At 47.0% G+C, this 25,982-nt stretch overlaps 1 protein-coding gene across 4 annotated transcripts in view; it reads left to right on the top strand.

The window, feature by feature from the left end:
• Positions 1 to 25,887, top strand: part of LOC135255285 (SH3 and multiple ankyrin repeat domains protein 2-like) — a 177,107-nt gene extending 151,220 nt beyond the window's left edge. Inside the window, exons 18-24 of one of the 4 annotated variants that reach the window (XM_064336239.1) lie at positions 411 to 500; positions 3,082 to 3,105; positions 5,116 to 5,246; positions 5,785 to 5,896; positions 7,015 to 9,418; positions 21,595 to 22,123; positions 22,922 to 25,887. In XM_064336239.1, the coding sequence (XP_064192309.1) occupies positions 411 to 500; positions 3,082 to 3,105; positions 5,116 to 5,246; positions 5,785 to 5,896; positions 7,015 to 9,418; positions 21,595 to 22,123; positions 22,922 to 22,942 (3,311 nt within the window). In that variant the 3' untranslated portion in view covers positions 22,943 to 25,887. Of the gene's footprint in view, positions 1 to 410; positions 501 to 3,081; positions 3,106 to 5,115; positions 5,247 to 5,784; positions 5,897 to 7,014; positions 9,419 to 21,594 lie in introns of all 4 variants that reach the window. The other 3 variants (XM_064336240.1, XM_064336241.1, XM_064336242.1) reach the window with 3 other exon arrangements.
• The last annotated feature ends 95 nt before the right edge of the window (positions 25,888 to 25,982 follow it).

The following is a 25,982-nucleotide window of genomic DNA, read 5'->3' on the forward strand; positions in this document are numbered from 1 at the left end:
ACTGATTGATAGTTTTTCTTATGGCCATAGGTGTCAAAATTTGCCTAGTGGGAGTTGTTAACCCTAACCACAGCTGATGACTCTTGACCCAACTTTAAACAGCTTCCCAGTAGAAAAATGCATCATATGACCCAATGAGTTATGTTTGGTAGGACTTATGTAAATTGATTTATGGCCACAGCTGCTGTGGTGTTTAAAAAACTCCACAGGAAAGGGTTAATCTTACTTAGCTTGTACAGATTATAGCTTCATATGACACTTCTTATTTTGCTAATATGACCTTTATGAGTTAAATCTTGTGTTGTCAAGTGAAAGAAACCCTTTGCAACAACTCGGTTTTCTGAGGTAGGTGTCCTTCAATCAAATTAAACACAAATCTTCCATCTCTCTCCTCTCATTTTTTCTTGAAGCACCCCCACCTCCAAAGAGGGCTCCAACCACAGCGTTGTCCATGCGTTCAAAATCTATGACTTCTGAGCTGGAGGAGCTAGGTGAGCACCGTTATCATTCAGAAGGAGATAAGACACGGGAGCGTGGATGCATGCTGCGAGAGGTGTGAGACTGTTGACGCATTTCAGCTTCACCGTTCCTGTAATTGGCATGCAGTGCGACGATTTACAGACATTCAGTACGCTTACGTGGAAGCGCTCATGTTGCATTATGGGACGAGCCACTGTTCCGCTGTGCGGATGTGCCCCTGCGGTCTGCAGCGGAAACCCCGCAGGGTGGCGCGCAATTGGCCATAGCAGTGATCAAAGAGGCAGGGAGGGATTCTGTTGGCCAGTTGGAATTCCAAATTAGGAGAAAATATCTGGCTAAATTAGCACAATTAATAAAGGTTTGTTACATTGGATGAAATCAGATGCTTTCGATACTGATTTTTCGGAAGGAAGGCTGAGTACTATTAGATTTACAGAGCAGTGCTATAATTTTAATACTTTGACCTTCAATAACATTGAACCCCACTTTCTCTAATAGATTTATTTAGAATGTTTATTTTTTGTTTTGTTCTTGTTTTTTTCACTTTAATCTGCCTCAACAGTGGATAAAGGTAAGCGGTGGAAATGTGGAAGCGCATCTGTCTGTTCTGGCTTTTTATTTTTGATTGCATTCTCTTTGTCTCATTCAATGGCTCATTTCAATCAGGGAGTCTGAACAAAGGGGGATCAGCATGTGATACGTTCGCTCAAAGTCGATTGTGCTGCCTACTGCCTTTCTTTTCATTCATAATTCCATGTGAAAACTTACAGATATAACTGTAGTTTGTCCAATTGATCCATCATCACCCCGTTCATTGGACACACACTTCCAAAAATACCCAAGATGCAACTATGCGACTGGCTCATGATTAAGTATTTATGCTGCATGGTTTCATGGGAGTGATCAGCCTCTGTAACTCCTGTCTTCAGCTGTGGGGTTAATAATAAATAATAGATAAGTGTAGTTAATGGACAAGGGCAAGTTCTGAGAGATCTGCGCTTAAACCAGCGACCAAATGGGAGGGTGGATTTCTCCAGCAAGGAATACTCATGGTGTAAGGGCCCTTTCCTTGTCGGTTTTGCTCAATTACATTTTCATTATTTGGTTTCATATAGTTGGTCTACAACATTGCCCCCCAATTTCAACCCTTTTATGTGTGTATTTTTTTATCAGTTGACGTCTAAAGCATAAAGCACCAGTACTTGTTGCTTAATGATAATTGTTGATGCAAGCTTTATGCCAGCTATGCGCCCAGTTTGAGTGATGGTGTTCATTAATTCAGCCTTCATAACAACGCGCGGCCACCTCCCTCATGTTTAGTGGAGCACTGCTATGGAAACAGGATGTTAATCGGCGGAACAAATCACACCGAGACAGATTAGGCAGTGATTGGAAGCAGTTTTCACTCTTTTACCTACAGTTCCCAGAACGTTGTAGATATCGACATTACGTCAAGGCTGAAATTGAAAGGAATCTTTCATGAACTGAATCACCGCTTTTCTCCCAAACCTCCTTCCCCAGACAGAGATGAACTGAGTCTGCTTTGGATTACGTCTATTATATTCATTCATAATGACCGTTCGGGCAAATAGAAGATTCCATCATTTTTGTGGACGATACATTAAAGCATCAACAAAGGCATTTCAGAAAGCTTGCTGTGCCTTAGCAGTAGCGTTTTTCTTACTGTATGCCTCAGGTATGTGATGGCCTGGCCTTTCCTACATTAAGGGGAGAGAGGGAATACATTTTTCAGTTTGATCTGCTTTCCTTTTGTTTTGTGATCATGTTCACTTTTGTGGTATGCATTTTCCCTAGATTTGACTCATATTTTATGTGTCGGCTCGGAGCAAAGCATCTGCCTTAAGGTGCTTGGATATTTTTTAGAAGCTTTGTTTCGGTTCTGATGAACGTCAGAATGACCGAAATGTTAGTAATTCTTCACTTTTGCAACAAGTGTGCAGTGATGTTTTTTCATTTTCATCATTTGCAGAATTTGTTTTTACTCCACATGTGATTTAAGAAGAAAAAAAATTCATGGAAGCTTTGTTTAGCATCCCTTTGCTCCATTACTACATTCTGTTCTCTTTTACTCAGTTTTGTGGGTGTCATTACTGTGCATGAACTTACCGATTTCTCTCTGATGCATGTGCAAATCTAATAGTTGGGTGAATTTAATTTCTTTAATGAGCATGCATCCTTGTTTTATGTAAAATGGATTCCTGTTGTTTTGACTTTATTAGTAGTCTTAGTAACACTGAGGGTTGAAGGCACTGTGGCCTTCACAGTACCCCACACACTGTAAGCAAGAAATTAAACTTTAGACTGGGAAGAAAAGATTCTATGTCCCCCTAAGGACCACTGAATATCGTACCCCTACAAGGGGATAATTACAGCAGTACTGCTTTCAGACTTTGTAGCAATCTAATATTTCTCTGTTGGTTCGATTTGATTTCAAAGACTGAGCTTGCTGTTAGCTAGCCAGGGTTTCCCCGCTAGCTCGGCTGCATGTTTTAGAGAGTCTGTACTGTAGTAACTCAAGGAGAAAGTATGTCTGTACTTTCTGACCTCAGTGTTACAAAGAGTTCTCTTTTTACTCCCAAGCCACACTGAGGAAAAAGAAGGGCGGTAAGTTCATCAAGCATGCTTCCTCAAAATTTTATATCAAGTCTGCGTTATTGGACCACACCAGACGACTTTTGAGAACTTAAAAAGCTTTTGATGGCACTATTTGATTTGTGTTGATACATCAGGAAGATTTTTTTTATTGTTTGTCTGCAACATAATATTGTATTGTAGTATGTCTGCCTCTGTAGTAATACAATGAAATACTTTGAATTGAATTGCTAAACTGCCAGGGTAGGCTGTAGGCCCTCGTGTGATTATTTGGCTTGCTGATTAGGTTGCATCTAGAAAGTGAGAAAACAATCAGACTGACAGAGCAGAATGGTGTCTCAATATTAAGGAAGTATTGTGACTTGTGGTCTCCCAGATTTTGACCTGTCATTAGTAGATTATATAAGCTAGTTGATTACCTGACTTGGCTTCTCGGCAGGAAAAAAAACCCTATCACCTGTGCCTAGTAGGCTCTCTAAAACGGTGATGTTGTGATCATATAAAAGTCAGAGTTGTGTGAGTCAGTCAGGAATGTTTGGTTAATCAAATTAAGGCCAAAGACATTTAATCGATATCTAAAATTTATGTGCATAGATTCTGTAAATAGAGATGTCTAAATATAGTCATATGCTTCTTTCATATCTAGGAAAATGTAAAACCTAGATATATTTTGTTTTCACTAAATTACCGTTCTTCACAAAAAGGCTAAGTGAAATAAACAGGAGACGTCCTTTTTCAGATATTTTCTCCTGTAAGGAGAAACTGTGCTTCCTTTCAGGCCGTTACAGTATCTGGACCCACTCGAGAAAGGCTTTGACTCACTGAGATTCAAGATGTTGCCATGGTAATGGCTCTGCATTTGTCTAATATAGAAACATTCCACCTGGAAAGCAGAACCCGAGCCACATACTCAGAGATGCTTCTGCCACTCGTCAAATCAAAAAGCTGTGTTTTTTTTTTTTTTAAGGAAGAAGCACTGCTGCATTCTGGGGCCATGCATGAAAAACGTGCATTTTTACAGTTCACCCAGGAGACCCCTGCCATCAATATTGCATGGCGAATCTGTGATTCTGCAAAAAGGCAGGCGCAGCAGTAGGCAGATGCAGAGAGGCTGCAGACTGCCTTGAGAAAAGGTGGCCTTGGAAATGAATGGGCGCCGAGCTCCTTATCTTGTTGCGAGGAAGATATATTTGTTCAGCGCAGCCAGCATGCAGTGTGTTATGAAGTGTAAGAATAGGCTCGTGATTAGCGTGCAGTGTAAATGAGGCATCGCAGAGATGCTGTGATGTAAAAGGAAAGGCGAATATGGGGTGGGGTTGGGGGATGGTGTTGGAGGTGTGGGGGGGAGGGGAGGGTCTTATGCAAGGCTCCCCAGTTTCTCACTTCATCACGCTGGTGTCTGAATGTGTTTGCATGTGCAAAAAATAACAATAGACATTTCAGTCAACCACCTGCTTAAATAAGCCTTATCAAAACCCTAGTTTGTGCTTTACACACAGCATACATATTTCTTTAAAAAAAGAAATATCACAGCATACAAAAGATATAAGTCTTCTGGATTCCACACAGGTTAGTTTATCTCTAATTCTGGGTTGTCTCTAGTTGTCATAGGAGTGTAAGTCTGAGGTGAGCAAGGCTCTCTCCTTCCTGTTGTCAGTCCAAGGTCAGCGAGATGGGTGCCCGAGTGATCAAACGCGCACACGGCGCCTTGCGATTCACTTAACCTCCCTCTCTTTCATTTCTGCGTAGACCATCAGCCTTCAGATACTGAGGTGCTGAAGAAAAGGATTGTTTTTCAAGTGACTCTAAGTAACGGCTCAATGCATGGTGGCTCTGGAAGTGGCTTGCGGCACAGCAGGGGCTGAGAGCTGGGCCTGAGAACCGTTGCCGTGCTTGTTAGGCTCCTTGGATTTGGATTCGGGTTTGATTCCACCCGCGTTTCGTAGCGGTGCCCCGGGCCCAACAGGTTGAGCGTAGACGGCCCCGTCTCCGTTCTGGCTGACCCCCTGCCTGTGTTTGCAGACAAAGTGGACGAGGTCACGCCCTCACAGAGGCAACCGCGGGACAACGTTCCCGTGGACGTGAGGGTCGCCACCATCAAGCCACGCCCATCCAGTAGGTGTTTCGCCACCCCCGCAGGCACAGAAATGAACGTAAGTATTCCGCATGTTTTCCCCCCGTTTCTTTTTTCTGCATCACTAATGCACGGTCATTGTTGCGGCCTGCACGGACGTGTTCTCTGAGAATGCCGACTGTAAAAAGATGAGGGCTCCCGTGGGACGGGGCTGCTGTAGCCTGCGGTTGCGGTTGTGGTCGCGGTCGGGTCCGCGCTGCTCCCGTTGGCTGGGAACATGATAAACGACTCAACGTCCCCCGCAGACGCTGTCCTTGCTTGCTTCTGGATTGATCTGGCTTCGTCACGCGGAGCTGACAGATTCCCCTGCCTTTGAATGTCCTTTCCTCCTGAGAAGTTCTGCCTGCTAGACTTAGCGCATTTGGGAATGCTTTAATCTTCTGGATTGTTTTGTCGACTGTTCCATGAAACACTGAGCAGAATGGGTAGCTCTGAGTGAGTGTGCCCACACCATAGGAGGGATGTTGGGTGAGAAGGGTGGTTTCAGAAGCTACTAATAGGTTGTGTTTGTAGAGCTGCTCTGGTTCAGTAGCTCAGATGTTCTCTTCCCTCTCCAGTCCCTGTACGATCGCCAGGGGGTGGCCGTGGTCCCACCGACCGTGCCGGGTAGTGCCAGAGGCGGCTACCTGGGCGTACCCAAGGGCACCATGAGAAGACAGAAGTCAATAGGTAAGGTTACTGCAACCTTAATCTCCCACACAATGTCTTAAGCATTCAGCGTCACCATGAGTACATATATCATAATGTTGAAATAGACACTTGTCTGGAGTCTGTCTTTCGTTACTTTCAATAAATTTTCGAAATAATATTGGTTAGTATTTTTTTTGTGTATTTCTTAATTCCGACTCAGTGCTACTGCTTTTTACAGAAGACATGTCTTTGAACTGTATGTTCTAACTTGCATTGACCCACAGGGATTTTCATAATTGCTGGTGAATTTAGATTTCCCATAAGGCCTTTCTCGTGGATTCAGGCATTGATGATAACTATTGTATTTGGAGATCCAACCTGAGACCACATAGTGAAGCTGCCTCAGTATTTCACACTCCTTTGCCTGTCTTCCCCTCCACTTCTGTCTTTACCCTGTTTTCTTTCATAATCTTCCAAGAAGAACCTTGTCTGGCATATTCTACACTTCTAAACTCCTTTTTTTCCCAGAGTGGAGAGCGCAAGGCTGAATTTTTGTAGCTGTCATCAAAAATGTTCTGTATCATCTTTAATAATGAATGTGGTACTGCGGTGAATCTTGAACGCTGCTTCCAGGTTGAAATATGTTTAGTTGTGCATTTTTTATTTATTTTCTAGGTCATTTTGATCTCTTAGACCAGGGATGCCCAATCTTAGCCTTTGTGGGTGTAGTTCTTTGTCGTAAACTAGCACTAAGACACCTGATTCTACTCATCAGGTCTTATCTTATTTAAAGACCATGATTATTTCATTAATTGAACCAGGCATCGTAGTGCGGGGCTAGAACAAAAACCTGCATCCGCATCGGCCCTTTTCAGATAAGATTGGACACCCCTGTTTTTGACAGCCTAAATTCTAAAGACAAGAAGATTAAAACTGATTAGGTACACAAGTACACGTCTTTGTCAAGAGATTATTGTGTTCAAACTGTCTGTGCCTGCTCTGAGCTCCCACTTTTATCATTCCATCTTATCCTTTAGTGAAAAAAGGCCCTGAGCATATGTATGGGGTGAAGCTGTTCCAAGGATGAGACAATCACAGCTTGTTAATCAGATCAGTAAATATGGATGTAAATTTAACAAGACATTCTTTGCCCACAGGTATAACAGAAGAGGAGAAGCAGTTCCTGACCCCACCGTTGCTGAAATTTACCAGAAGCCTTTCCATGCCAGACACGTCGGAGGACATTCCCCCTCCGCCGGCGATCTCCCCTCCATCCCCTCCTTACAACACGCCCAAGTCTCCCACAGGAAGGGGCTACGGCACCATGCGGGCGGGCTTCAACCAGAACTCCGCCTCCAAAGGCCCCGCCTCCAACCGAGGGGACCCCAACGTGGGCACCATACGCAGGGACAAGGGCGCCTATTACCGGCAGGAATCGGAGCAGTACGACGCGGAGGAGGCCTTCGACCAGAACGCCTCGGCCCAGCAGAACTACCGTAACCGCCGGGCCCAGGTGCCCGAGAACCCGTACTCGGAGGTGGGCAAGCTGGGCACCAAGGGGCTGTACGTGCCCGCCAAGCCGGCGCGGAGGAAGGGCATGCTGGTGAAGCAGCCCAACGTGGAGGACAGCCCGGAGAAGACCTGCTCCATCCCCATCCCCACCATCATCGTCAAGGAGCCGTCCACCAGCAGCAGCGGCAAGAGCAGCCAGGGCAGCAGTATGGAGATTGAGACCAGCGCCCCGGACCAGCCAGGCCAGCTGCGGCCCGAGGACGGCCTGAGCGTCAGCAACCCCTTTGCCGCTGCCATCGCCGGCGCCGTGCGCGACCGCGAGAAGCGGCTGGAGGCCCGCAGGAACTCGCCCGCCTTCCTCTCCACCGACCTGGGCGACGAGGACGTGGGGCCCACCCCGGTGCCCCGCCTCCGCCACTCCAAGTCCATCGATGAGGGCATGTTCGGCAACGACGAGCGGCTACGCGGGCTCATGGCCCCTCCCGCCCCCCTCTCTGTCTCCCAGGGAGGGGGCAATGTGACCGACTTCAACACCCCCGAGCCAACGCTGGTGAGGGAGCCCCTGAGCACGCGGACGGGCAACAGCCCCAACCTGGACAGCCCCGTCAGCCTGCCGACCCCCAAGACCTACAGCACCAACGGGGGGAGCTACGTGCACCCGGTGACCGGGAAGGCGCTGGACCCCAACTCCCCCCTGGCTCTCGCGCTGGCCGCCAGGGACCGCGCCATGAAGGAGCAGGCCCAGCCGCCCCCGCCCAAGACCGAGTCCCTCAAGCCCGACCTCAACAAGCCCCTCTTCATCGACACCAAGCTGAGGCCCAGTGTGGACGCCGGCTTCTCCGTTGCCGCCACCTTGGGCCGGCCGGGTCGCGGGGCGCTCCGGCGCCAAGCCACCGAGTCCAAGTACGAGACAGACCAGGCCAAGGAGGACCTGAAGCCGGAGGAGAAGAAGAACATGCTGATCGACATCGTGGACACCTCGCAGCAGAAGTCCGCGGGGCTCCTCATGGTCCACACGGTGGACGGGGCCAAGGCGGAAGAAGGCGACGAGGGGACAGACGGGGTGGGGACCGACAGCGCCCCATCGGAGCTGCGGGACACCAACCAGCCGGTTGCGGCCGACCCCATCGAGCCGCCGGCCCCCAACGCCCAACCGGCAGGCCCCCGACCCAAGGCCATCATCACCGTCAGCTCGGTGGACGAGCCCGTCAAGCTGCCCTTCCGCATACCGCCGCCGCCCCTGGCCTCCGTCGACATCGAAGAGGAGTTTGTGTTCTCCGAGCCCCTGCCGCCCCCGCTGGAGTTCGCCAACAGCATTGACATCCCCGAAGACCAGGCGGGGGCCATCGCCGAGCTGCTCAAGCAGAGGAAGAACGGGGCCGGGGCCTCCCTGTTCCTCGGCAACCCCCACCCGCTGACAGTGGCAACGGCGGCGGCCGTCGGAGCCGAGCCGAAAAAGCCGGTGGGGCTCTCGAACTGCGTGCCCCCGAGCTACCCGCCGCCGCCCCCCGACGGCCCGGAGCCCATCACCGACTCGGGCATCGAGGAGGCGGACAGCCGCAGCAGCGGCGACCCTCCCCTGGAGACAACCAGCACTATCTCAACCGTGTCCAGCATTTCCACCCTGTCCTCCGAGGGCGGGGAAACCCTGGACACCTGCACTGTCTATGCAGACGGGCAAGCATTTCTGGTGGACCGGCCCCCCGTCCCGCCCAAGCCAAAAATGAAGCCCATCATCAACAAAAGCAATGCACTTTACAAGGACGCCCTCATCGAGGAGACCCTCGAAACCATGGGGCTGCCTCCCCCCGCCCCGCCCCCGCCCCCAGGGGGAGGCGCTCAGGCGGACCTCCCCAAAACCCCAACGCAAAGGACCTCAAAGCTCTGGGGAGACCCACCTGAGCTCAAGAGCCCGCCCACCCCCGACCCCAAGGCCACTGTCATTAGCGAACTCAACTCCTTCCTGCTTCAGATGAACAGAGAACGGCCGCCTAAGCCAGGGGAGCCCCTGGACTCACCTACAGGGTCCAGGCCTAACTTCGGAACAAGGTAAACCCTCCCCAGCTTTACATACCATAGACGTTTGACTCACGAGCCATTCCCTGTAATCTGTAACAAAGGTAGCCTTCGACTAAGTCCAGTTGCGTAGCAGGTTTAATGACAAAATGTACTGGTTTCAAATTGAATGTGTATATTCCCTGTTCTGCTGAGAGTCCTCTTGTTTGATGTAATGTCAGTCAGCGCAAAGAGCAAACAATCCTGCCCCTTTGCGGCCTTTTGCTCGTGACATTCATTATGCGTAGATCAGAGAAAGCGTGATTGTTGCAGAGAGGCTAGCGCTGCGCTAGCCGAGCCTTAGCATGGCTAAGGGCTGAAAGGCAGCTCCGTTCAGCTGGAAACGCTTGTGCTGAGCGGAGGCAATGGAGTATGAACATAAAGGCAGTGTATATTTGATGTGATCATTTTAATCTTTATTTCCACTGGTTAAATGACCGGGATAAATGTGTGCCATGGCCAGCTGAAGCCCTCCAAAATAGACACAAATCTGTCACCTCGTATAAGAACTTACAGCCCCAGGAATTATGCATGGAAGGTTCGAGCAAGCAGAGGTATTTTAAAGAAACCACCACAGTGAAACATAGATATTTGTACTATATATATATATATATATATATATATATTTTATTATTTTTTTTTTTTTTTAATGCAATTTTTAAAGGTAGTTCAATGTAGAATATCCCGGTTTTCTTGTAGAAAGTGCCATTTCACTGGTTGCAAAATTAGTTCTTTTGTTCAGGCATGCCAAGTTCCTCTCGGTGGTTAAATTAACATATATGCTAATATTCCAGTATTATATTGAATGTATTAATACAGCCAGAAGTGGTACAGCCACCCAGAAGTGATAATGAAGAATAAGGAAGGGGTAATTTGCTGTAAATGCATCATTTGTATATGACTAAAGGTACAGCTTGCTGTAGACTGCAGTGCTGATATTAATGTGCGGTTCATTAGCAAATGTTGATTTATATAAATGGAGAAGAATGAGTCTTGCAGCCTGTGATAATGTGAGATGCAGAGACACACAGTAAACAGCGGAGCTGACGGGGGACTTGATGCTGATATGTGAAACAGTCGGGAGTCATTAGCTCCGTTTCCTGCAGAAAGTCGAATCGAACGCATCGCTGAGCGTTAAAAAACAAATGGATTCAAATCACTCAACATCCACCGAGTCAGGTGTTTCCATTTAATTTCATTTTCTCGGGACATGTGGAGCCACAAGATTTGAGCAAGTCTAACATGATGTGTTCAGCAGTGGCATGCATTACATTTGTGTATGAGAGAGAATGATACAGTTTTCAAGTACAGGTGAGGCTGGGCCATGTTGTTTTTGAATTGCACCTATTGTTCTATTCACTTGTACGCCAGTTCTTCAGCATTTAGAAAAGATGGTTTTCCCAGTATATGTGGTTTGGTAGACCCAGCTTTGGCCATGCCATTTTTACTCTGGGCAAATGTTAAACCATGTTTCTTTCTGGGCAACTCCATTGGCCACCAGCAATGGCCCTACAGTGATGATCCAAGCTGGCTCTTAGCGTGGTTTCTTTGGCCAACAGAATGTGACTAATTTACCCATTTCTGGCCACTGCAGACTGCTGACAGATGGTCACATGGTAATGTCGGTTGTGTATCAATGCTGGTAGTTGACATAGGACTAATTTGGCCTTGCTGTAGGTATCGCTAGATGTAAAACATCTGCTGGGGGAAATTGGTCGGTTCAGAACGCCAACACTGGCTGATGCTTCTTGATGAGATACTGCGGCATTACAGGACCAACGCTGGCAGCTGATTAGATTTAGTTTTACTTTAGTAAGATGTAATTTCATTTCTTGTTAAAAAGCATGGGTGCTCAATGGATATGCTATACATACACTCAAAAAGGATACTACTTTTGTGTTATTCATTCTGACACACATTTTGGGTCAAAGTTACTACTTACGTGCTTCAAATGTACAATTTATGTGTTACAAAGCATGACTTCTTAACACATACTGCTGAAAGTAACACAAAATGTGTTGTCCCTAACTAGACATGGAGGTGCATTAAAAAATGTTGTTTTTAACACATCTGTTTTGAGAGGGTATGCATGCTTACCCCAGCTGTGTTCGGCGAGCGAGACAGACTCTGAATCCAGCAGCCGCGGTTTGCCCTTCCGAACGCACTGTCAGGCGAAGTCGGCAGGTTGCGCGTTTGGCAGATTTATGCCACGACACGAGCGCGGCGCACATCAGGCGGCACAGCTGGCACTCCGCTGGCAGAGGGGCTTCTCAGAGCCGGCGAGAGGCCGCCCGTGCTCACGCCGCACTCGAAATAGCCGTCTGCTGCTGGCTGACGTAACGTTACACTGCGCCCGTGCGCGGGGCGCTCGCCCTGAATATTCATCTGAAACCCGCCTATCGCCTGTCCGCTCGGAGCAGCGCGCGCAGCGTCTGCCTGGAAAAAAAATAATGGGATCCCCTCTGAGACGGAGCTCGAACGGTCCTTCAGGTCGAGTGCAAACGAATCCCCCGTGCGATTAGTCATCGTAATTGGGTCCTCGGATGTTTCGTCCGGACGTTATCCTCTTGATTCATTTGCGGCAGCTGTCGGAGAACGCGCGGGTTCGGTACGAGTGGCCTCGAGGTCTCGGGTGAAGTGACGTCTAGAGGTGTGTCAGTGGGTCTTTGCTCAGTTCCTGCTGTAGTCACCCGTGGCGCGTCCGTTTCGAGTGAGTTTAATAGGCTCCTGACGCCCCAATAGCAGCGCCTGCCAAACAAATGTAATGTAATGTAATATAACGTAGAAGATTAATGGAGGGACTGGCCTGGAGTCACTGTTTGTTTTCTGCAGGCCTTTCTGCACTACACGTCATGAGCAATTCAAGTAACGAAATGGGCTACTACGTCCTTGCCATTTTATCTTCGTAAGTGGCCTGTGATTTACGGTAATACAGGGACAAACCTACTTCAGGGGAGACTTCATACTGTCCTTTCATGGCATTAAATCATACATATATAAATGAATGAGTGTGATTGATGACCACCAGAGGCACCAATGTCCGAGTTATTCTTTTGCGCTGAGAGCAGTGAGTAGTGTTTGCACAGTGTGTGTGAGGGCCTGTGCTGTGTGTGTGCATTGGAGCAGTGTGTGTGTGGCTCTGTGCTGTGTGTGTGCATTTGTCACAGTGTGTGTGTGGCTCTGTCTTGTGTGTGCATTGGGACAGTGTGTGTGTGACTTTTGTGCTGTGTGTGTGCAGTGGGACAGTGTGTGTGAGTCTGTGCTGTGTGTGTTCACTGGGGCAGTGTGTGTGTTTCTCTGCTGTGTGTGCAGTTGGACAGTGTGTGTGTGCTTCTCTGTGCTGTGTGTCAGTGGGACAGTGTGTGTGTATGGCTTTTTGCTGTGTGTGTACATTGGGACTATGTGTGTGTATGTGTGTGGCTCTGTGCTATGTGTGCACTTGGACAGTGTGTGTGTGTTTCTCTGTGCTGTGTGTCAGTGGGATAGTGTGTGTGTGTGTGGATTTTTGCTGTGTGCGTACATTGGGACTATGTGTGTGCATGTGTGTGGCTCTGTGCTATGTGTGCAGTTGGACAGTGTGTGTGTGTTTCTCTGTGCTGTGTGTCAGTGGGACAGTGTGTGTGTGTGTGTGTGGCTTTTTGCTGTGTGCATACATTGGGACTATGTGTGTGTATGTGTGTGGCTCTGTGCTGTGTGTGTGCAGTGGGGCAGTGTGTGTGTGTTTCTCTGTGCTGTGTGTGCATACTAGGACTGTGTGTGTGTTTCCCTGTGCTGTGTGTGTATACTGGGTCTGTGTGTGTGTGTGTGTGTGTGTGTGTGTGTATACTAGGGCAGTGTGTGTGTTTCTCTCTGCTGTGTGTGTATAGTGGGACTGTGTGTGTGTTTCCCTGTGTGTGTGTGTGTGTGTGTGTGTGTGTGTATACTAGGGCAGTGTGTGTGTGTTTCTCTGTGCTGTGTGTGTATAGTGGGACTGTGTGTGTGTGTGTGTGTGTGTATACTAGGGCAGTGTGTGTGTGTTTCTCTCTGCTGTGTGTGCACACTGAGATTGTGTGTGTTTCTCTGTGCTGTGTGTGTATATTAGGGCAGTGTGTGTGTGTTTCTCTGTGCTGTGTGTGCATACTGGGACTGTGTGGGTGTTTCCCTGTGTGTGTGTTGTGTGTGTGTGTGTGTATACTAGGGCAGTGTGTGTGTGTGTTTCTCTGTGCTGTGTGTGCACACTGGGGCAGTGTGTGTGTGTTTCTCTGCTGTGTGTGTATACTGGGGCAGTGTGTGTGTGTGTGTGTGTGTTTCTCTGTGCTGTGTGTATACACTGGGGCAGTGTGTGTGTGTGTGTTTCTCTGTGCTGTGTGTGTACACTGGGACAGTGTGTGTGTTTCTCTGTGCTGTGTGTGTACACTGGGACAGTGTGTGTGTGTGTTTCTCTGTGCTGTGTGTGTACACTGGGACAGTGTGTGTGTGTTTCTCTGTGCTGTGTGTGTTCACTGGGGCAGTGTGTGTGTGGCTCTGAGCCGGCCTGCTTGTTTATGGCCTCTGTTGATGCTCCACAACTGAGTGGGAGTTCAGTGAATCACACTCTCCAGCCTCTAAAAAGACCCCGGGAAGAAGACTGCATGTGTGTGCATGTCTCTGTATGCGCTCGTACGTAAACCACTGTGTGTGCGAGCGTGACGTGTGTGCGGGCGTTCGCATGTGCCGCGTGCGTACGTATGTGCTTGTGCACGCGTGTGCATTTGTGCCACAGGCCTTGTTTCAGATAGCAGGCAGACGGCTCTCTCTGCACACACTTTTGAGGATTGCCTCTGCTGCGCAGTTCATCCACAGATCAAATGTTGCCATGAGCAGCGAGCGAGCGGACCCGTTGCTAAGAGCAACCAATGGAATCGCCGGGCAGACGCATATAAACCCAAGCAGTGGCGCACTTGCATTTTGTAGCGCTGGCGTTTTATTCCTGGCCTGTTAAACGGCGTTAACTCTGCAGCCCTCGTTTTAATGGCGAGCTAAAAGGGATTACATTAGATAATGTCTGCTTCGGCGTAGATGTCAATAGCAAAACCTGCTCTAAGCTCTGCCGCTGAATTTGATACGTACACATTAAGACCCGCCGGACAGCTGTCAAACGGGACAAATCAGGGTGCATTATAAAGATTCACGAACATGATAAGATATCCCTGCTGATACGTCGAATTCTGCTGTAAGTGTCGTGGAGGTGATTAAAATGTACAATGACGCGTGTGTACACAGCCGGGTTTCAGATGGTCGCTTTCGTTTTAAGAAGTTCTTGGTCCCTGTGATTGATTTGTGCGATGTCTGAGGATGGCAGCAGTGATAAAGCATCACCGTGGCCACTTCTGGCAGCTTCCCCTGTAGCTGAAACAGCCGAAATTGGCTGAATCCGAACGTCTTCATAAATGTTTAGGGCGCACATCTTGTTTTTTTTTTTTCTTCCGATCAGAAGACACGATTTCGTGTCAGGAAGGGAGGGGTAAGCATGGAAATGCTATTATTAAAAAAAATGCATTAATTATTATTTTTTTGGGTGCTTTGCTTCCATCCAACCCTGAACTGAAACTGCTTGTTTTTTTGTTTTTTTAATTCCTTGCTCTTATGTAACATGAAAGAGGACGTTCAATTATTCACAGCTCGCATGCATTTTGCGGAAAAACGGTCTGTCCGTGACTAAAAAACTGAACGAGAACAGGAATCATTTATAGCTTCTCTGCCCTGGTGTCAGTTGATTTAGAAAAGAGACAGCCGTGCGTGGTTTTTTCTCGGGGTGTGTGGACAGATTGGCGGGGCTCCTGAAAGGACCCTTAGCTGTGCGCTATCTGGCTCAGCGTGATGCCGTCTCCTGTTCTCGGAGGTTCCGGGGTTATCCGGAATGCTTAATCTCTCTTTTAATCGCATCTCTCCGACCGCTGAGAAATAAAGACTTTACAATGGAAGGGTTTTTTTTTTTCTTTTTTTTTTTTTTTTTTGTTCGCAGATTAGTTTGCGTTCTGCCTGTGAACGAAGGGGTTGCCTAGCAACCCGGTGATGAGAGCAGCCTTGAGGACTGGATGAATAATGTCAGTCCGATTAACACAGGCTGAACCACAACGCTCGGGGCTCGGGTGTGGGGGGGGGGGGGTGGGGTAGTGCAACCCTCATCACAGTTCACTATCATATCCCAATTCAGCCGTGTCACGTGCACGGCCCTTTACCAAGAGAGCCAGTTACATAACAGAGCGTGTGCGCTGGACCCAGAGGTCTGTGTGCGTGTGTGTGTGTGCGCGTGTGTGTGATTGTGTGTGCGCATACACATGCCGGTGTGTGTGTGTGTTCATACATGAGCATGCCTGTGTGTGAGCGTGCGCATGCCTGTTTGGGTGTTTGTGTGTGAGAGTGTGTGTGTGTGTGCATACATGAGCATGCCTGTGTGTGTGTGTGTGCATACATGAGCTTGCCTCTGTGTGTGTGAGCATGCGCATGCCTGTTTTAGTGTTTGTGTGTGAGAGTGTGTGTGTGCATGCATGCACATGCCTGTGTGTATGTGCACATGCTTGCGCATGCATGCATGTGTGCTTGTGTGTGTGTGTGTGTGTGTGTATGTGTGTGTGTGTGAGTGAGTGTGTGTGGGAGGGGGCTGGGAGCTGAGTTTGCTATCATCACTAAACATTATCATAAATCCTTCTAAGTGACAATTAAAAATTGAGGTCAACAACTGAATTATAATAAAACTATACATTAGTAAAACAGTATGTAACTAATTTTAGCCTTTAATGTTGCTGTTCTAATTGTAGTACCTAGTTATAGTTAAATACCATTTTAGTTGTGGTATACTGTAAACATGAGTAGTTATTCCCCACAGCTGCAATATCAACCTAACCAATCGAATGTGTGGTGGTGGCACATAATACATCAATAAATAACAACTGGCAATACATGGGATAGTGGTATTTCAGTGAGTAGCTCACTGTAAGGTTTTTTTCATTTCCACTAAATTGGAAAGTAAACACTGAATCAGTTATCACTTACATCTAAAATTGCAGAAAGCATTTGCTTTGTTGTGCTTATTTGTCATTTTATGCAGGCATTTCTGTGGCCATGGTAAATGGAACAAACAGGTAAATGAATGCGGAGGACCCGTTATGTTAAGATGCCGGTATCCTGGTGCTGTAGAGTCTGCATTATAGGATGTGATCAGAGCTGGCTGTGCAGGCTTATGAGGCAGAGCAAATGAAAGCTGATCCTCTGACCTGTCACTGTGCTGCGTGTTTCTGAGGCGCATGCTATGAAAGAACCGTCCATAGCGGCAGCATTCACACCATGTTAACCAGCCTGCTTTCAAAATAATGGGCTAACTATCACCTGTGATCAAAGCATGGATTTGGTGTGATCCACTGTCCCAAGTAAGGTTAGCTCCATTACTGTAAAGGCCAACATTTTTTTAGCACCATTTAGAATCCAGCAAGAAAGCAGGAAGTTGTACTGGTGTTATTTAGTACATTTGTCATAGCAGTGTTGTTACCTATTCTGTTTGTGGATGTGAGTGCGCGTGTGCATGTGCGTGTTTGACACATTTTTTTTTATTGCATTCACTTCTTGTTTTGCTTTCTAACTAATGCATAAGATGTTTGCATTGAGTTCAGAGCACATCATGTTTGTACATTTAGTTTTTTCTTATATTTTTAAAATGCTGTCCTGTGATAACACTGCTTTTTTTCTTTTCAGTCTTCTCATCCGTCCATCTGGTGTCACACACACGCACACACACTCAGTAACAGTAACACAAGAAGTGAATGGAGTTAAGTGAATGGGAATTTAAATATACACTGTGTAAAGACAATTTATGTATTTTTAAACGTTTTTTAGTGAAACAATAAAGCTATATGACACGAGGGGCTCATATCCTGCAATCTGGATAGAATAAGAAAGAAAAAGATGATATCTTCCATATTTCCATTCTCAATCAGTTTCATATTGAGTGTGTGCCTCAGTGGTCACCTACCTGACTAGCCGATAGTGGCATTGTGGTGAAGGACATTTGAAAGGGTAATATATAATATTAAATGTATAGAGAGAGCAATTCGGTATAAAAGGTTATGATTCAATTTACTAGCAAAAACAATTGTGTTAGGCGATTATGGAGGCTATTACACACACTTACCCCTCAGCTGGGATGTGTGATAAACGCACACAACTCTCCCTTCAGCTGGGCATCAGCGTGCGTAGACATTATTCCGGCACAAAGCGAGGTACAGCACGTAGCGCTGCGTTGTGAAGGAGCCTTCGGTGACCGCGATCTTCATCTCCGGAGTGAGTCAGCGTGAGCTCGCCATTGCAGCAGCGCACAGACAGTTCCTGTTGGGAGGCTTTAGGTGCTGAGGCAGTGTGTTGTTATTAAACGGGTTATGTAGCACTGTGCTGAACTGGGGTGCCTGAGCCTCTGCCCCGGCCGTGTCCAGGTGTCTCTGTGGAACTGCAGGCTCTAAATGCGCATCGCTGAGTCGTCTTGCACAGATGCAGTGGTTTTGCTGCGACGAGTCCCTCCCTCCCCCCACACACACCGGTGTTGCTCAGGTGTTAAACCTCTGAATGTACTGCGGCTGCAGCGTGATGTCATCCACCCGTGCACAACACCGTATCTGCCTATGTTTCTGCCCTTAGCTGCCCAATGGCCTGGGGGGCATTTGTTTTTGCTTATACCCGCAGTTACAGGCGCATGAAACCACGGACATAGTGCCACATCCCCGTTTGCAAGCCTTACACTGAGTATGTAGGCTACTAAAACTCCAGGTCCTGAGGGCCGCAGTGGCTGTAGGTATTTGCTCCAGCCACACACTACACCACCTGATTTCACTAACGAGCTTACTTCCTGAACCAAGGGGCATAAAGTAATTAGTGAAATGGTTGGAGCAAATACCTGTAGACACTGTGGCCCTCAGGACCTGGAGTTGAGAAGCCCTGGTCTAAAAGAAGGTTTGGTCTATTTGTTTTATCAAGAGTGAATAAAATGAATGAAACTTTGATTTGAAAAGGGACATTCCAGAGCTAATATTGATTGTTGGAATTCTTAACACTTCTCAGTATGCACAATTTAGACAGATTGTGACCTTGAGGAAGATATTCTAATAATTCAGAATACGTTAGACATCGGTGAGGTGGAAAGGAATGTGTATAGTTAACGCACATCTGTTTACGTTCTGTTACATTCTCCTTCAGATGTTCTCTTTGGTGGATCCTATTACTGACAGCGACAGCACTTTTACATATTGTTTACCGAGCCGCATGCAGGCACTTTGATTTCCTTCAATGGCTGTTTTTATGGGGCAATAAATCACTTTGAGACGAGCTGGAATATCAGAGGAAATGAAAGACTTGAGCCCGCAGCTCGTCGGCTGTGTCATTCGTCCTGATATCTGTTGAATCATCGTTCCTCGCCTGAATGCGGGACAGTCCGATCCGCTTGGTGGGCGTTTCAGACGGCAGTCAGAGGGGGATTAGGCCTTCTCCGGGTTAGCCGTCGGGCGCGGCTTAAAAACGATCGCGCCGAGTTTAGCCGGCCGTAAACCCGATCCCGCCCGCTTTGTTTTTTCTTTTCTTCCGGAGCCTTTAGTTGACGGGAAGCGCCGGGGCTCCGAGGCCGTAAATCTTCCTCCGGCTCGCGTCCGACCAGCAGCCCTCACAGTGCATTAATCACAGCTTCTGCGCCCGGGTCAATATGTCCCACCGTCTATTGATAAATTATCCACGGTGACCCTCAGCATTCGTTAAGGCGCTGTATCGGAGCGAGCCCCCCCCCCCCGTAAATTGCATTAACGCCATGGGCGAAGTGCGCCAAGGGCTGCCCCCGCGGTTCGCCCACCGCCATCCGCTTGGACCCGCGTGCGCAATGACAGCACGCGGCGTGAATTTTAATAGCCGGGAGACGCACCACGTAGGGCCTCGGAATAATTACACGTCTAATTGCATTTGGGTTCATTCATTAGGGGAGCGAGCGTCCAGGACAGTCCCACAGGTCAGCCAGCAGAGCTGTCGCAAGGGCGGAATGGGGGGCAAGGGGTGATCCGGGACGGCTGCCCTAGGCCTTGAAGAACTTGGCCATTCAAAGAAATAGGACTAAATAAAATTAATTTCCATTTGGTCGACAATTTGCTACATAGTTGCTAACAAATATTGTCATGACTGACTAGAGACGGAGACAAAGCGGATTTGGGATAGCACTCATGCTTTTGTTTTTTGTTTTTTCAGCGACCACACCCAAAACAAGCTTAACAAACAGCTCCATCCACAGACAGGGCACAACGTAACTTAAACATAAAGCATCATGGGAAACAGTGATCAACAAACATGGCAGTGCATAGAATATTAGCCAGCCAGTGCCTGGCTAGCTAGCTACTTAACTGGCTACCACTGTAATTGGTCACTTTATGTAAAATCCAGAAGTTATGTTTGCATATACTCTGAATCACTTTCAATTTTTATAAAACTATTTTTTTTAAATATGCATCTGGAATTAGAGTCAAAATAGATGGTCAATGAGGATTTATAGACTAAAGTTTAGACCCTCACAGAGAGATGTGCTGCATCCTAATAGAACATCTTCTGTCCCTTTAACTAGAGACTCATCTCAACAAATCAGAAAGAAAATAGAAAATATGGATGATGCATTTGAAGAACAACACCCTCTTGTGGTCATTTTTTTTCACTTGTTCTGTGGAAAAACTAACCCCAGAGGAAGTGCTCGCTCGGGTATAGCAACCTTTATCAACCAGCCCTGTGAACGGTTTCAGAAAAGTGCTATGAACCAAACGCTTTTTCTGGGTCCGATTTTAAACATGCTTTGATGTTTTTAGAGTCTTACTCTAGCTAAGCAGGCATACTAAATCATGTTGGTTGTGTGAATTATTGATCCTCTCTGTGCGAATGAGACATTTAAACAAGAGTAAAGCAAATTAAAGTGCATATGTCAATTCCCGAAAAAGCTTAACATTCTGCATCCTTTGATCGATAAAGCCAGCGTTAACTGCGTGATGCATTGTGAAACCTAACATTAGTTGAACGGCACATCATATATTTAACTGCCATTTGCGAACAAATGTGAGGCCTCCTCAGGCTCCATCACTTCTAAGAAGGATGTGAGGGATTAGAAACAGTTTCCAAAACCATTTGCAGGGAAACCTGCATTGGCCCAAATGCAGTCACCCCACACTGCAGAGCTACGGTTCACTCTGGAGCCCATCTCCAACGTTCGGAGTCACGACCGTGATGTCACATGCTAGCTGGGCCCTCCCCCAGCCTCTGCCACAAGGGTGGAGCGTTAAGATGGACACCGTTAGCGCTGGCGCTGGCTACCAGGATATCAAACCAAGCATAACGGCTGCCGTCAGCCTTCCATTTGAGCGTATGGCTCCCACCACGACCGCCGCTCCGGCACGAGGGTAGAGCAACGCCGACTTTTATTTACCTTCTCCGGCACCGGCACCGGCGAAGAGGATTTCTTTGGGAAAGCCTGTCATTTCTCTTTCATTTGCAGGCCCGGGTAATCTTTCAAGTAAGTCTGTCAAGTAATGAAGAATAAAGCTCTTTAGCGCATGGGAGCTCCTGGATTAATCAGGCCAGGAGTTTGGCAGGAGGAATCCAGCCTCGATTTCGTTGCACTCGCTGAAATCCACTGCTTGAGCAGCGGTGGTTACGTCAGTGATGCCCTGTTTAAAGAAAGATCCATCTCCGTGTTCCCAAACCTAAATTCAAAAAGCACCACTCCTTCCCATAACACAGGAGAAGTAGGTACGTTAGTCTAGATACCAGAATTACCATGTGCATATTAATTTAAGCTGTGAAAACTGAATGCATTTTGAGACAAGATCAAAATGTCTATACGTGGATGTCAACTTTAATAGTGCTTAGAAGTAGCTTTTGTTGCTTTTCATTAAAACAATAGAGCTCTTTAGAGGAAGGTGTATGGTGCATTTCTATGACTGTTTTTCTCTCTCTTGCTCTTTCTCTGACTTTCTCTGTCTCACTCACTCTCTCTCTCTCTTGCTCTCTGTTGCTGTCTCACTCATTCTCTTCCTTTTTGCCTGTCTCACTCACTCTCTTGCTTTCTCTCTCTGACTTTGTTTCATTCTCTCCTGTTGTCTCTTGCTCTCACTCTATCTGTCTCTCTCTCTCTCCCTCTCTCTCTGCAGGGGTCCGGAGGGCACGCCCCCGCCCTCAGCCACTCAGCGAAACGCCATGGTCACCTTCGCCGCGCGGCCGGGCCCCCACCCGACGGGCCGCCAGCCGGACAGCATGCCCCCGCAGCACCGGGCCCCCAGCCCCATGTCGTCCCCGCCGGACGCGGGCCCCGGCCGGGCCTCCTCCCTGCCGGCCTCGGCCCCGGCCTCCTCCCCGACCCTGACGGACGTGTTCGGGCTCCCCACGCCCCCGCTGGGTGGCGAGCGCTTCGGCCTGGGCTCCGGGAGGAGCCGCTCGCCCTCCCCACTCACCCTCATCCAGGCCGTCTCCAACAAGCCCTTCGCCTCCAAGCCGGTCCTCCTGTGGACCAAGCACGATGTAGCAGACTGGCTGGAGAGCCTCAACCTGGCCGAGCACAAGGACGCCTTCTTGGACAACGAGATCGAGGGCGCCCACCTGCCCAACCTCCAGAAGGAGGACCTGATCGATCTGGGAGTGACTCGAGTGGGGCACCGAATGAACATAGAGAGAGCGCTGAAGGTACTGATGGACAGATAAGAGAGGGATTCCCGGCTCCTGCTGTCATCTTCTCCCCCTTTTTTTCCTTTCAGTTATCACTTTTCCTTCGGTTTTTCTGTCGGGTCCGCCGGTTGTTTTCCCGCCGCGCTCTCCCTTGGGGAGGGGGGGCGCGGCGGTCGGGTCGGAGCGCGCTCTCGGACGGCCGCCATTTTGAAAATAACGGCGCGGGTCGCGAATAAGCACAACGGTTCCGCGCGAGGCCCAGCGGAGAAACGAGCGGACCCCGCCCGGGCCGGGACAGAGGAGCGAGAGATGGCCACAGATGCTCTTTTTTGTGATACCGGCGTAATACGGACCAGTCGCTTTGGAATACAAGGAGTTTTTTTTTCAATCAGCCACATTTGGATGCACCCGACCATTTTCTACCTTTGCTATATAATCTCCTCAGAGAATATTTCTTCAGCGAAAAAAAGGGTTATATTTATCGACGCGTCAGCTATTTAGGAAAAAATAAGTGTCTTGCTTCTCACCCGTTTGTCTGGAAAGAAGAGGAAGCTGATCTGTCAGCTTGATGGAGACCATTTCTTGCAGTGCACACACAGTCCCGGTGTTTCCACTCGAAAAGCACCTCTTTTAGTATCTGGCACCTGTTTCACAGCTATAGGGGCACAATTGTAGCAAGCAGCTCAGTTTTTAGTTGTCATCTGCTTTCCCTTTCTTTCTTGGCTCACGGTAAATTTTCCTTTGAATCCAGTATATCTATCTGAGTTGTGTGAAAGGTGTAATTTGTGTACGAATCATTCTTGTCTTCCACATCAGTGCAGGTGGTCAGGGGGGTGAAAGCCAAGGGCCCTCCCTTTCACCCTTTCCCCTGAAAACGCCAAACAAGACCAACAATCAGCAGCTTCTGACATTCCACGAGCCACCTTCCGTCCTATCAGTCTCAAATTGGTACATTTCCTTTAAAAATAATCATTTGTGTTCACTTATATATGAACTGTTGACCCACAGATTTATTAGAGACAAGAGGTGTCTGAGATGGTTGGTAAACGGGGTGGGGGAGGGGGTGTTAATGTTTTTAGTGAACCCAGGGAACAAGAACGTGTTTGGTTAAAGGTGTGAGCAAAACATACCAGATTTTATTAATTTATTTGGCCAAATAAAACACAGTATTGAAATAGGTTTTTGGTACAATCTGAACAGTGAGAGTGGAGGGGCAACAAGGCAATACTGTGCTTTATGGCTACAGTGCAAGCAACCCCTTTCAATGATGCTGCTATCCAAATGTATACAGTTAGGTACAGTATTATTTATATATCATATCTTATACATAATGTGTGTAGAGAGAGAGAGAGATCTAATATAAAAGTATATATTAGTCATAAAGATATATATGAATTAATACATATCTAATTATGCTATATCTATATAAAATATGACACACTGAAGCAGTATTTGCTGTCTGTCCACCCGCCCATTTTTGCCTTCATTGGAGTGGTATTGAACAGCAGCTCCTGGGCTTCTGTACTGGTGGTCTTTCCAGGGTTCCAGGGGAAGAAAATAGGTGCAACACAGGAAGTACCTGAACCAGCACAGCTTCTCACTGTTGCTAGAGCAGCAGAAATGCTAGTGTCACTGAAATTTTAGGCAGCGAACCACAAATCTGGCCACAGAGAACAAAGAATCTTAACTACGGTTGTACTCGAACAGGCAAAGCACCACAAAACATTTACCACGTGGACTGATGGGATATGTAGTCCACTGCTATTCAAACACTCCACAGTCCCAAGCTCTGCATTTAATCTTCCATTATCCACTCTGCCTAGTTAGTGTGGTGCTCTGACTGTTAAATGCACTGGGTCTTTGCATTGATGATAATTCATTGATGATATTTTCATCTCAGGGCTCGGCCATTTGAGAAGCTTGTAACTGTTTTAGCGTCTTCTGGTTGCCACCTCTATTGAGCAAGATGCATTAGTCCTAAGATCCAGGACATGGGAGAGATTGGTGCAATATGTGGATATATTGGACGTTTGCCATTTCATTTTTTATATCGGGTTGAAAGAACAAGGTCCGGACGTCGTCCTTGGTATCGCGCATTCCCAGGCGTAAAGATCTGTTTGACTGTGGACACATTGTTTTTGAAAGCACCATTAAGCCTTCTTGTGCAGGCCAGAAGCGTTTGCCCTTTCGGCGAATCTCAGAGTGAGGGGATGACAGTCGAAACAGCCAGTGGCATTTATCACCTGAAAAGAACTCGAGAGGGTTTGATGGAGTGTTATCAGAAAAGCTCAATGTTAATTTCAAACGGGAACAGAGCGGTAGCATAATGACAGGCATTAATTACGGACTCCTAATGGCTTTCGCGAAAAAAGAGGTCTCATTAAACTTAACCGCTCATTAATATCCTTGTGCAAATGCGGAGCACAACAGTGCGAAGCCTAATGCTCCCTTGTTTTCTGCCACGGTTGAAAGCGTCATTGCTCCCGGTTTCAGGCTGGTGATAAGGAGGTGCTTCCACGAGAAGGCCGTTGGCTGCGAGAGACAGACACCTGCAGTGGAGACCGAATGGGGGAGTGAGCTCCGTGAGCTGACCCCGCCGCCAGCAGTTCCGACATTCCCTCTACGACGCCACGCACCATCGCTCACACGCTTTTGCTATATGAATGATTGACATACGGTTATATCTATTACTACGATTACCGGACATAAGAGAAATATAGGTGTCCTTTGAGAAGACTTACAGGAGTTAAGCTGCTAATTATATCATTTTTAAATAGATGTTATTTTAAAACAGAGCTTCAGAATAAAGCACAGTATTTTTAATGATTTATAGAGAACTATATGAAATTTTATAAAGGTATTTGGAGAAAATGTTACTGCATCAACTCTGAAGTATGGTTTGCCAAAAAAGAAAAAATATATATATACATACAATTTTTGAGGTACCAATTAAGAAGCAATATTTATAATGAATGGGTTCGTTTGGTTGTTTTTTGCAAGTTTACAAATCCTCTGACAGTATCATGAATCCCGAACCACATATCACTGAGGAAAGAACTTGAATAAGCATAATCATTACCATTAGGAGAGAACTGACCGTTCAACACACTGAAATCAAATGGTAGTCTTCTGCCTCTGTTAAATACTGTAATTAAAATTTTGAAATTACAATTGCTTAGTTTGTGTATTATGTGTGTATAAATTACCAAAATATCACAGGCTGTAAATTTATATATAACCTCTTAGGCCACTTTGTAGGGAACGGTCTGAGGACACTTTTACGCTAACTTATATATTTAAATTTAAAAAGACTAGATGTGACTGTTGAAAAATTAATTATATGGAACTACATACCACTAAGCTAATTTATTTGTGGATCTAACTTTAGAAGCTGAATAGTGGAGTCTCAAGTCAAAAAAAAAAAAAAACTACAAAAAAAAAAATGCTAAACCCATCTCCCAATGGATTGGGCTATGTTGCCAACTGTTGACACGCCACACAAAGTCCCACATCAAATGGATTTCCTCTTAGAGATTAGCTTCAATTTGGTTTCTTTCTTTTTTTAATTCTTCATAGATATTAAGATGTTCCTCGCTCTACTTTGTGTAACGACTTGTGTTCATGTTATCTATGTTGCTGTAATTTTGTGCTGCAGAATCCTCTTATTTAGAGTTAATTATTGAGATAAGAGAAGTTCCTGTAACCGCACATTCCCCCAAATCCTCAATACTCTTGTATGGCAACCAAAATTTACTGTAAGAAATAAATATAACATTGCACTACGCTTGCATTTATTTTCTGGGTTTCTTCTGCTCGCCACCATGCTTTTACTCACTATAAATGTAACTTTATGTACATATAACAATGAACAGTGCTT

This window comes from Anguilla rostrata, chromosome 5, assembly GCF_018555375.3.
Source record: "Anguilla rostrata isolate EN2019 chromosome 5, ASM1855537v3, whole genome shotgun sequence".
NCBI classification, from domain to species: domain Eukaryota; kingdom Metazoa; phylum Chordata; class Actinopteri; order Anguilliformes; family Anguillidae; genus Anguilla; species Anguilla rostrata.